The sequence below is a fragment of the Quercus suber genome, unplaced genomic scaffold (assembly GCF_002906115.3).
Source record: "Quercus suber isolate HL8 unplaced genomic scaffold, Cork oak 2.0 scaffold_4, whole genome shotgun sequence".
NCBI classification, from domain to species: domain Eukaryota; kingdom Viridiplantae; phylum Streptophyta; class Magnoliopsida; order Fagales; family Fagaceae; genus Quercus; species Quercus suber.
The window spans coordinates 95,289-108,090 of NW_027069470.1; the positions used below are offsets into that span (position 1 = coordinate 95,289).

Here is a 12,802-nt window from a genome sequence, read left to right on the forward strand (position 1 = left end):
TTGTTGTTATTACTTTTTATGGAGATGATAGAATTTGAACCTGTGGCGACTGCTTTATGATGATTGCCCGATATCGATAGCTCAAAACATCAATTGGTTTTTGGTATAAGTGGAATTCGAAGCCAATTCCGTTATTTGATTTCAAGAGACTTTATCAGCTGAGTTAACTAGAATCCACTTAGTGTAAATTTTGTACTAGTTCTTTAATGTTGCTTTACTTTGGCATGTTTTGGTTTTTTTCCACTGGCATTTTGTTTTGTAGGTTAGATGGTTCTTGATTTATTGTAGGATTAGTAAATTTGGCTGGTGTTGAAAGTTGAAGCAGTTTCCTTTTTGTGTTTACTTTTGAATAAACAAAACCTTATGGTTGTCTGATGAAAACTTTGTCTTCTTCTTTTCATCCTTTCTTAGGCCTTTATACTATTGCTAAGTCAAAAAATAGAACAGAGAACATAGTTGTGTCAGGTATTATGTTGTTTGCCTTTCTAAGGTTGAAGATTCTTAGTCAAATAGTGGTCATTGTTTGAGTACAATAATTGTCTTTATGGGATCCCAAAGAAGAAGGTTTGAAGTTTGAGTGTTTCTACTTTTTCTCCTTGCTATTACTTGGTGATTGACTGGAACATTATAGTCTGGTCTGAATTTCTATGCTAGTGATTCTTGTAATCCACCAGGTAGGAAAATTCACTTCATAGTTCATGATAGAGCAAATGCATTATTTTGTTTTATTTTTGCCGGGAATTGGTTCCTTACTTGCTCCATGCATTGTAATGAATATATGCTTTTAGCCCATTAGTAGAAAGCCATCTAATCTTAGACCTAAGCATTTCATTTTGCCTTTTACTTTTTGTGATTAAAATATCCCTTTTAGCCTATCTAGATTTCACTAGGTGATGAAAATTTACCTTATCTTACAAGGCCACTAGGTTCTTTTATTTCTTTTTTGATTTCCTTAAGGAGTTAAGGTCTACTTTTCCTCTCTTTTTCTTTTTAGTCCCAATTGACGTGATCCCTACTGTTGTGTTTGTATTGCAGTCTTGGCATTTGAAGACTTTTTTAGTGGGTCCACCACTTCCCCTTAGTCTCACATTAAACATATTCATTGGCAATATTATGATCAGATTATCTTGTTCCTCCCAAATCCTGCTTTATGTTGCTTGACTTTCCACACGCTTTCTTTGGTCTACCAATTACAATATCATTTTCCTCTTTCTTTTCTAAATTACTTAACTATCTGTGATAGTGAAGCAGTCTCAGCCAAAGTTCTTTCTGATGCTTGAGCAAAGATTTTAATTTAAATATTCTGGAATGAGATTGGAGGAAGAATAAGTTTCCTGTTTGATACGTTGTTTGCCACGAGAGATTTCATTATAGTTAGATTCCTTTTCAAGCATTGGGGATTTTGCTTTCTCTGGAAGTGGAAGACCTGTTCTTTGGGGAGTTTAGAATTAAGGATCACTTTAGAGGTCTAATAGCATTTCCCTACATTACAACTTTTAATATAAGTCCTCCTGTCTTTAGCAATAGAGCTATTGTAGGGCTGTTTAGAAATTTTGAGTTTTGACGTATGGTGTCATTCAACATTTCTAACTTAAATGAGATCTTTCATAATTCTCATGAATTCTGTCATTCTGTTAAGTATTATTATGCATTTCTAACTTAAATGATATCTTTCATAATTCTCATGAAATCTGTCATTCTATTAAGATATCTTTCATTATGCATTTAGTGCTCTACGTGATTAAGGAATTTCATTGTGCCTGTGTGAAATTTTTACCATGAAATTTTTCCTTGTCCTGGGATGGTTACTTGCCTCATTCCAATGGTGTCATTCGGTTTCCGATTAATTCAGAGGAAAATTAATGGTAGTAGTGCTGTGTCATGTTTGACTTGCAGATCAATAACCAATGTAAGTTGAATGCTTCCTTTATGCGTATTAGTGAGTTGAAACTTCATTAAGTAAACTGCAAATTAAGGAATGCAATCTATGAGCATTTGTATAAAAGAAAAGGTAGATGCAGAAAAACCAGAAAGGAGTCATGCACTTATGTTCTTTGTTTCAGTTCTTGAATGGTTTATTTTAGAATGAATTTTTTTTTTTTGTATTTTTATTTTTTTTATTTTTTATGGTTAACTCTGTATTTTGTCGATTTTAAACGAACACGTGAGGCACGTGGCCCAGGTAAAATCTTTGAATTAGTCAACAACGAATTTTGTAGTCTAGTCATTTTGATTTGGGAAACGAGTCTATTCTTGAATGTTAATTTGAGTAATTGTTTTAAGCTGATTTGCCTTGAAATGGTACTTACACTTCAAATAATACTAAACTTTCCCCTCCTACAGTAATGGTTGGAGGGTGAGACTGTTAGTTTAAACGAGCATTCAGCTGTAGTATTTTGTTGAAAAGTATTTTGTTTATTTGCTAGAAGTTGATTTAAGTAGCGACTCTTAAGTACAGTTATACCTATGAGGCCTTAAAAGTTGTATAGAAGTAAATAAGATAAAAACTCAAAGAACTATTACAGCAGACATTGTGTAATTTGTAAATTAAAAAAAAATAAATTAATGATGTGATATCATATACATCTTTAATAAGACTTTATCATACCTTTATCAGAGGACTCCATCCATTTGGTCTATCTCAAAAGGAAATAGAAAGATGTTCCTTTACCACGTTTTTAAATGTTCATTGTTACAAATGCATGCCAGGACCTTAAAACACGTATAAAGAGACAGAATCTGGTAATCCATTCCTGGTCTCCATCACATAAAGTAAATGCAGGAACGAATTTGTGCTTGCGTTTCCGATTCCCTTCGTAGGAATGGGCTTTGCATTGCACTCTCAGTAGTCATAAAAAGTTATTCCAAAATTGTCATCTTACTGCCGTAAACATGTTTGCTTTGATGAATTCAGATCAGATTGCGGGAAATTATTCCTCTTGATGATATAATTAATCATATCTTCTATATTCAGCTTACGTCAAAGATCACTATTTGCATAAATATACAAAGAATAAGAAAGTCTCTCTTGTAGGAGTGCTTTGAATAAAACTCATCTTTTTTTAACAAGATCAAAATTTTCAATTTCGGGTATTAGTAACACAGCTTCTGAGGTTACTCTATCGGAGACTTTTGTTTGGTAAACCTACCAGAGATATCCCATCCCATTAATAAATGTGCACCAAAAAGGAAAAAGAAGGGGGAAGTTGAAATCATAGGAACAAATTGCAATTCATTCGATTTGATAAGTTGCTCCTAAGAAAATGCATCCATTCCTCAAAATATTGTTCCATGGGAAAAATTGTCTAATGAGACACCATCACAGAATGTGGATCCCACAAGTCTGTAAGACCCACCGAATGTGAGAATGTGTTTCATGAGATGGTCTCATGAAATACTTTCTCGTTCCATGGAAGCAAAGTCGCAACCCAATCTAATGTATACAGATACTACCTATGGCCACCACAAGCTGTTTACTCAAGAAAAATGGTGACTAGTTAAACTGTGAGGGAAAAATTCATTGAAAGTCTAATATGGCCAAAAGGATTTGAATCCAACCGGTTTTTTAATCTAAATGTTGCTTTAATATGCCCCAGGTAATCTTTTCACAATCCCTTTGCCAACTCTTAACACGGTTTTTCTGCGGATCCACCACTGTTTAATTCAGCATTAGGGTAGTCAGAAGCTCTAAACTGAATTCTCATCGCTTTGATGTGCTGTTATCGCTGCACAAGCAGATTCTGCAGTATCTCTGCTACATGACCTCTCCAAAAACTGACAGGGTGTATGCTCTCCAAATATACAGGTGATCAGTTCAAGATCAAAATTTGATGAACAGATGACGAATTAAACTGTATAGTTTTGAGGGTTTAGTTCTGAGTTTCCAAACCGAAGTGTTCCTTAAGGATTCCTTTAGATGTCTTCCCGAAGCCATTGGCCACCCTTTCCATATCCTTGAGTTTCCTCAGCTCCCGTTTTATCTGTTCTACTCTATTCAAGACAGCATCGAGCAAGGCATTTGGGTCAGCTGATGATGCGCAACGTGCCAGTTCAGACCTCTCTTTCTCAAGTTGCTGATACAGATTAAGAAGAAAATTCTTCTGCGAATGAAGCCTTTCCTCTGCCATTTTATATTCATAGTCCTGTGATTTTCGCAGTGCCTGTAGAACCTGTTCAATCTCATCCTCAAGCCTTAGAGATTCTGATCGATGGTCAAAAGCAATGGACAAAGTGTGCCCTGAGCTTGTTCTGACATTTAAAGGGTCTTCGTCATTCAGAACTTCCAGGGCAGCATTTCCATGATCAAAGGCACCTGCTTGTGAACACAAAAATCCAAGGCTGAGAGAACTAGAATGGTTTAACGAACATCTGTATTTCTAATAACAATGTCAGAGACAGTGGTATGACTTGATTCAAAGCAGAACTGTTTTCAGGTTGAGAGATGTGCATGCGTCAGGCATTAAATTCACGGATCAAAAAATTTCAGCATTTGCAAATATGGTTTTCTAAAGTTTGGCCAAATGTAGGTAGACTTGTTTAATAAGAAATAAGTTGAAAAACACCTACCATTTCCATAAGAGAGGGAGATAGAGAGTACAAAACTTTGGGAGGCCGTTTCTTATACTTGTATGAATATATGCCCATAGAAAAACCTTGAGCAGAGTTAACCCAATACATTTTCATGCAGTGTCCAACCAATCTTAAGTTGTTGGTAGAGTTTTCTAATTAATTTGAATTATTTAAAATGGGAAATTACCTGTGGAAATTGCTGAGAAGCTGTCTTCCACTTTCCAGATATCTTCAAGAGAAGTCCCACTTTGAAGCTGATGTAAATATCAAATTGTCAGACTGCAGGTTGGTTTTACACACCCTGAAAGAGGGCCAGGATAACTTCTTTAGAAGAAAGCTAAAAACTTCAATACCTAGAGATCAGTTTTACCTTTGCAATGGCTGATTCAAAACGAATCAGCAACCTCTTTGCACTGGTTTTCTGTGAACCACCCAAGATACAAACACCAACACTTAAAATCTTCTCTATGTCATCACGGGAATCAATAGATTCACAAGTTTGTAAAAACCTCGCAGCATGTGAAACCAGATCTGTTCTAGCATCACAACGACGGCAATAGTACTCGGCATCTAATCCAATGCTTCCTCCTACTGTCCCAGCCATGTAACATCGCAGAGCACAGTCAATGTGAGCAATATGCCCACATATATAACCCTCATCCACCACCGCTTCACATTTGATGTGACTGTAGCCTCCATGCTCTGAATTTATAAGCTTGCTACATAAGATACAACAACAATCATGGCAGAACCGAGGTTCACTGCAGCAAATATCACAGGGCATGGCAGCTAATGGTGGTTTTTCTGATTGTTCCAAGATGCTGCTGCACATTTTATTGCCAGCCTTACAACCCCCAGTATCATCTGGGGAATCAGACACACCATATTCTGCCATCTCTTCAAGAGGTACAGTCAATAAATTTCGCCGTTCCACATGACCTGTAGCAGGGCAACATTGTTAAAGAAGAACAAAAAAGATTAACAAGTGTTAAACCTAGACATCCATATTTACAGTGGTATAACTTTAAGCATTTAACATTATTCTAAATATAGTCTCAAAATTACTGCATTGATACTGATCATAACTGATGTACTTTCAAATAATTACAGGTAATAAAGAATTTTAGAAAAATTGCAAATAGTCGTCGGAAGTGTAACAGAGGGGTCAACTTGGTCAATTTCTGTATACCTAAGGGGTTTAAAATTCAAATGGATAGTAAAGGGGTGTGTTTGAAAATGACCCAAACCTCATGGGGTGTTTTTGTAATTTTCCCTTTAATAAACCAAAATAAAATATTATAAAGAACATATATAAGAATGCCTGATCATGAAACAGTCTTGAAGATAATTCAATATGAAAGTCCATGCTAGGCCACCCAAAAAAGAGTTATCAATTCTGTTATCTAATATATAAAGTACTCCATGAACAAAATTGAAAATCTGAAAGTTTATTGATGTTCTCAAGATCCTCTATGTAAAGTCAAATGATTGCATGGCATTTTGAAAACTGGCATCACTCAACTATTCACTAAATTTGATTATCACGATGACTTATTATATAGAAGGTGAGAATTTAATCAACCATTGGCATAACAACGACAGCAACAAACAACTAAGCCTTAGTCCCAACATCTTAGATTAGATATGGATCATCAGCAAACTAATCAAGATTGGCCACAAGTATTCTTTTCTGCCATTCTATCATATCCAAAGTCATACCCTCCATTATCTCTATTATCTCCTTAACCTTTGCCATTCTCCACACCTCTACCTTTTCTTGTTCCCTCAAACTCTTCCTTATTGTTGCATTAATTGCTCTACTCTGCTCTGCACATGATCAAACCATCTCTAGTGACTCTCTATCATCTTTTCATTTATAGAGGGGATTTTCTCATTTTAAATCCTATCTTTCCTTGTATTTCCATTTATCTGTCTAACATTTTCTTTTCTAGCTACACTTATTTTTTGAACATGTAGCTTCTTAACAGCCCAACATTCTACAACATTGTGCATAGCTAGTATTATAGCTATCTAATAAAAATTTTCCTTTAACTTGGTATTCTACAATCACACAATACTTCTAATACACTTTGCCACTTCATCCACACTACTCCTACGATTCGCATTCTCTTCTATCTCTCCACTCTTATGAATTATTGATCTAAGATATATCAAAAGCTTTCACTTTTTGGTATCTCTTGACCATCACGTTTTACAACCCATTCATCTTTATTTCTACTTTTACCAAACCTACATTCCATATTTTGTTTTATTTCTACTTAGCCAAAATCCTTCAAATTCTAGAACATCAGTCCAAATTTCTAACTTAACATTTTTTTTGATAGGTAATAAGTATATTATTAAACAAACTTTAACACTAACAAAAGCAAATACAAGGTGTTCATGATGGTGAACACAAGGAAAAGCAACAAACAAACAAAACAACATCAAACAACAAGAAAAACTTAAAGTGCACAACTAAGAGAAGAAATAAATTCTAAGATAGTGGAACAATCCGATAAGCCCCAACTCTTAGACCAATCAAATAAGGTCTTCTGGCATAGAGCTTGTAATTGAACCAAAGATTTCTGAGTATCCTCAAAAGAGCGCCGGTTTCTTTCCGTCCAAACAATCCACATCAAACAGCCAGGAACCATATTCCACATTTTTTAATGAAATTTTCCCAGCCAATTGCGCCAACAATACACCAAACTTTCCACAGAGGCCGGCATAACCCATTGGATCCCAAAAATCTGATACATGTAAACCCACAGTGAGTGAGCTAGAGGACAATGGAGGAGGAGATGATCCACAGTTTCCTCATTACGACGGCACATACAACACCAATTCACCAAAATGCGCCCCCTAAGCATAAGATTATCCAATGTAAGGATCTGCCCATGAACCGCTGTCCACACAAAAAATGCCACCCTCTTAGGAATCTTAACTCTCCAAACACCCTTCCACGACTCGGTTTGGTTGATTAACCATAGGAATCTCGCTTTTCTTTTCGCAGATCCACACGCCTTTGCACGTCATTTCCACCTGGTTAACAAAGCGGATTTGGAAACCGTTCTCAGGTCGGAACTTTTCTTGAACGAATCTGATAACCAAGTCAGAGCTGCTCATAAAATCCTCGGATGCGACCCAGCTCAGACGTCATTCCCAGTACCGAAGCATGTAATTAGAGCTCGTGACCCTCGGCTTACGCAGATTACCGTGGTGGAGAGCGGTTTTGCTTTTACTGAGGGGTCTTATATACCCGAAGGCATTCCACTATCAGGTCCCTCTTCATCTCGGCCAGTAACGGCGGCCGAGAAAGGATCATCTAAGAAAGCAAGGGAGGTGGTTGAACTGAGCTCCTCCGAGGACGAATATAGTGTGTTTGACTTAGTTGATCAGTCCGAGGATCCTCCCGGTGACCTAGGAGACCCCCATTTGTCCGAAGCCGATCTCCAGTCCGAAAAAGTTGGTACTCGGGCTGAGATGGGTTTAAAAAGACAGCCCTCAACCAATCTTCTTGATCTGCTCGAAGACGGTTCCAAGAAGGATGTACCAGGGGAGTCGCAGCCCCAGCCCCCAGCACCTCAGCTCCAGATTCTAACCATGCAAACCAGGTCGTCCTCTTCTCCTGCAGTAACAGCCCCTCCTACCGACTCTCATGACCCGAAAAGGAAAAGACTTTCCAAGGGTAAGGAGCCAATGGACGGGAGCAAATCTCATTCTTCGCCCGAGGAGGGTAGGGCTCGCAGGCCTCCAAAGCAATTGAAGCTCGGTGATCAGCGGAAGAGCAAGAAGACCACCCAGCAGCCCGAGGCTCAAGCCTGGCTGCCTGCTGCCATGCTCCATGATCAGCCCCTCATGGACAACGCGTCGATGCGGGAGTCTCGAGGAGACGAGGGGGCTCTCGTGGCGAGGCCCTAGAGAAATCTCTTCTTCTTCCCACTGATATGGCCGAGTTAGAGAAAATGAGTGGGGTAGAGGTTGTCCTCGACCTTAAGAAATATTTAAGCATGGTAGGTCCTTTGTCACCTATTCATTTTACCCAAAATTTGGTCGCTTAGTACCTTTCTTTCTCTTTACAGAGTTGCTTGTTTTTACTGGCAGGCTATCCAGGCCCTTTTCAGGTTGGGCGAAGAGGTTGATGATCATAGCAATGCCTTAGCGCAAGAGCGCAACAAGTTCCTGGAGGCGGCCAATACTCTTAAGAGATCTGAGGCCGACCTGAAAAAGGCGACCGAGGATCTGGCAGAAATGGCGAAGGCCAGGGATACTGCTGTCTCTGACCTAGCCGCGGTCAGGAAGCAAGCTGAGGATCAAACTAACCGCTTGCAAGATGTCGAGGGTCAATTACAAAAGGCCAAAGAGGACATTACCTATATGAAGGCAAATTTGACCAAGGCAATCCATGAAAAAGGTGTTGCCGAATATGCCAGGGACGAGCTTGAGAGCCAAAGACGAGGCTGTATTTGCGAAAACAGACGCTGAGCGTTCTATGGAAAAAGCAGAGAGGATGCTTTCGCAAAAGGGGTGGCTGAGACTGAAGCCGCCCTTCGGGCTCAAGTTCCTGCAGTGTGCAGGCATTATTGCTCTCAAACCTGCATGAAGCCCTCAACCAGGCAGGGGTTGACGCCTCATCTGAGCTTAGGAGGGAGGACAGGGTATATTACCCTATCGCCATTCGCGAGGCTGCACCTGTTGCTCCTGAGGGTGGATTCTCATTACCATTGGTTGAAGGTCAAGATATGTCCGCCGAGGAGACGCCGTTAACTGATCAACCATCCGAGGAAGTTGAGCCCTAGATAGCGTTGGGGGACGTTGTAACCGAGGGTCACGAAGTGCCACAAGACGTGGCAAGTCCTCCGACGGACCTTCCGAGATCTGGCCCTTAAGCTTTGGCCCAGCTTTTGATTTACTTACTGACTTGATTTGCCTACTGAGTTGAGGAGACTAGTATGCGGCATAGGATAGCTTTGTTTATTCTCTCTTTGATATTATTTTGTTCTTACCTCAGCGGCATTGTAAGGGAATTGTATACTTTCCATTTGAACTGAATATATAATACTTTGCTTCCATCTGATGATATTTTCTGTTGTTTGCTTTACTATGGCATTCTGCTCAACATTCGTACTCTATTCCGGAGTTGGCCTCATGAAACCGTCTGTTACCCTTCGAATATAAATCTAAGATCGAGGTATAGCTTGATTCTAAATAACGCTTTAGTTTTTCTCTAGATAGTTATTTTCTCTACGGGTTTGGGTCGAGGACCATGCAAGACCTTGGCTCTGTTTACCACTTCGATTTTCCTGTAAGTATCTAGCTTCCCCATAGGTTTGGTCCGAGGACCATGCATACCTTGGTTCTGTCTAGTACCCAGGTATAATGGGGTGTGTAGTTTTACCATAGGTTTGGGTCCGAGGACCATGCAATACCTTGGCTCTGTCTACCACTTCAATTTTTCCTGTAAGTATCTAGCTTTCCCATAGGTTTGGGTCCGAGGACCATGCAATACCTTAGTTCTATCTAGTACCCAGGTATAATGGGGTGTGTAGTTTTACCATAGGTTTGGGTCTGAGGACATGCAATACCTTGGCTCTGTCTACCACTTCAATTTTAGAAGTATGAGATATAAGGTGTGTATAGTTTTACCATAGGTTTGGGTCCGAGGACCATGCAATACTTGGCTCTGTCTACCACTTCAATTTTTGTAAGTAGAGGTATAATGGTGTGTGTAGTTTTACCATAGGTTTGGTCCGAGGACCATACAATACCTTGGCTCTGTCTACCACTTCAATTTTTCTGTAAGTATGAGATATAATGGTGTGTGTAGTTTTACCATAGGTTTGGGTCCGAGACCATGCAATACCTTGGCTCTGTCTACCACTTCAATTTTTGTAAGTATGAGATATAACGGTGTGTGTAGTTTTACCATAGGTTTGGGTCCGAGGACCATGCAATACCTTGGCTCTGTCTACCACTTCAATTTTGTAAGTAGAGTATAATGGTGTGTGTAGTTTTACCATAGGTTTGGGTCCGAGGACCATACAATACCTTGGCTCTGTCTACCACTTCAATTTTGTAAGTATGAGATATAATGGTGTGTGTAGTTTACCATAGGTTTGGGTCCGAGGACCATGCAATACCTTGGCTCTGTCTACCACTTCAATTTTTGTAAGTATGAGATATAATGGTGTGTGTAGTTTTACCATAGGTTTGGGTCCGAGGACCATACAATACTCGGCTCTGTCTACCACTTCAATTTTTGTAAGTATGAGATATAATGGTGTGTGTAGTTTTACCATAGGTTTGGTCCGAGGACATGCAATACCTTGGCTCTGTCTACCACTTCAATTTTTGTAAGTATGGATATAATGGTGTGTGTAGTTTTACCATAGGTTTGGGTCCGAGGACCATGCAATACCTTGGCTCTGTCTACCACTTCAATTTTTGTAAGTATGAGATATAATGGTGTGTGTAGTTTTACCATAGGTTTGGGTCCGAGGACCATGCAATACCTTGGCTCTGTCTACCACTTCAATTTTTCTGTAAGTATGAGATATAATGGTGTGTGTAGTTTTACCATAGGTTTGGGTCCGAGGACCATGCAATACCTTGGCTCTGTCTACCACTTCAATTTTTGTAAGTATGAGATATAACGGTGTGTGTAGTTTTACCATAGATTTGGGTCCGAGGACCATGCAATACCTTGGCTCTGTCTACCACTTCAATTTTTGTAAGTAGAGGTATAATGGTGTGTGTAGTTTTACCATAGTTTAGGTCCGAGGACCATACAATACCTTGGCTCTGTCTACCACTTCAATTTTTATAAGTATGAGATATAATGGTGTGTGTAGTTTTACCATAAGTTTGGGTCGAGGACCATGCAATACCTTGGCTCTGTCTACCACTTCAATTTTTGTAAGTATGAGATATAATGGTGTGTGTAGTTTTACCATAGGTTTGGGTCCGAGGACCATACAATACCTCGGCTCTGTCTACCACTTCAATTTTTGTAAGTATGAGATATAATGGTGTGTGTAGTTTTACCATAGGTTTGGGTCCGAGGACCATGCAATACCTTGGCTCTGTCTACCACTTCAATTTTGTAAGTATGAGATATAATGGTGTGTGTAGTTTTACCATAGGTTGGGTCCGAGGACCATGCAATACCTTGGCTCTGTCTACCACTTCAATTTTTCTGTAAGTATGAGTTTGTCCTCAGACTGCTTTATTGGAGATGATCCCTCTTTGCGTCAGATTATGATCTTTACGTGTGGCATTGATCTCGCCTCCAACTCGAGGCCCCATCTTTTCATTTATGAAACGCCCTTTGTCTGTTCGTGTTCCGTGCTTGACGCTCCGGTGCGCGAAACGCGCCTTCATTAATGTCCTCGTAAATTGACACGGGTCCAACCGTCCTTGGCCTCCTTGGAAATTGGCGACTTCATTACTGACCCTGCTGATAATACTCTTTTCGAACTCTGCATGAATTAATTCTCACCAACCTCCATCCCCTATATAAATTGAGGAGATGGTTTCTTCGCAACCCATGGACCTCTCAGCACAAACAGAACAAAACATATCCTTCCAACCTCCCATGCCCTTTCAATAACCCCGCCAGAATTATTACCGGGATTGACATAAACCGGTATGGCCGCAGCCCCCACTGGGCTTTCGGTGCGACAAATCTAGGCGTAACCCTGATGGCGCCCTTCGAGGTGTCCCAGAGGGGTGTTGTTAGAGAACCTAACGTCCTTCCCCGGAGCACACCCCCGACGAGGAAGACGTGCGAATTCACCTCATGGGCGGTGCTCGAGTGTTGCTGTCTCCAACGGCCAACACTCGTGAGGGCTAGAGAGAATCGAGGGAACATCACGGGGAGGGTATCCCGGAGCCCCTGCATCTGTTCCTCTCTTTGTTCCAGCTCCGCCTAGCCGAGGAGGAGTTATTGGGGCCTGGGAGCATGATTGTCCTTCACCTCCTCCACCGTGTGTCAAGCTCTCTCATTCTCTTGGTGCCAAATAAAAGCACGAGTTGACACTTCCCTCCGGCTAGCTCCCCCTTAGGGCGGCTCCACCTGGGCCTTTGATTGTAGAAATAGCTGGTGGTATTAGCTTGTAAATTTACTTGTAAAACAGGCCTACCTGAGCCTTTGATTGTAATCTGTAACCTTTCTTTTCATGAAATAATAATAATATCGAGATCTTTCGCTCTTTTTTTTTTTTTTTTTTTT

The 12,802-nt window shown here is 40.1% G+C and overlaps 1 protein-coding gene across 1 annotated transcript in view; it reads right to left on the reverse strand.

Annotated features, from left to right (window-relative positions):
• Positions 1 to 3,206: 3,206 nt before the first annotated feature.
• The window catches only part of LOC111987484 (protein OBERON 2), a 15,229-nt gene continuing 5,633 nt past the window's right edge, over positions 3,207 to 12,802 (reverse strand). The window contains exons 3-5 of the mRNA XM_065770411.1: positions 4,940 to 5,508; positions 4,757 to 4,823; positions 3,207 to 4,312 (exon numbers count right to left, since the gene is read on the reverse strand). Of these exons, the coding sequence (XP_065626483.1) occupies positions 3,870 to 4,312; positions 4,757 to 4,823; positions 4,940 to 5,508 (1,079 nt within the window). The 3' untranslated portion in view covers positions 3,207 to 3,869. The remainder of the gene's footprint in view (positions 4,313 to 4,756; positions 4,824 to 4,939; positions 5,509 to 12,802) is intronic.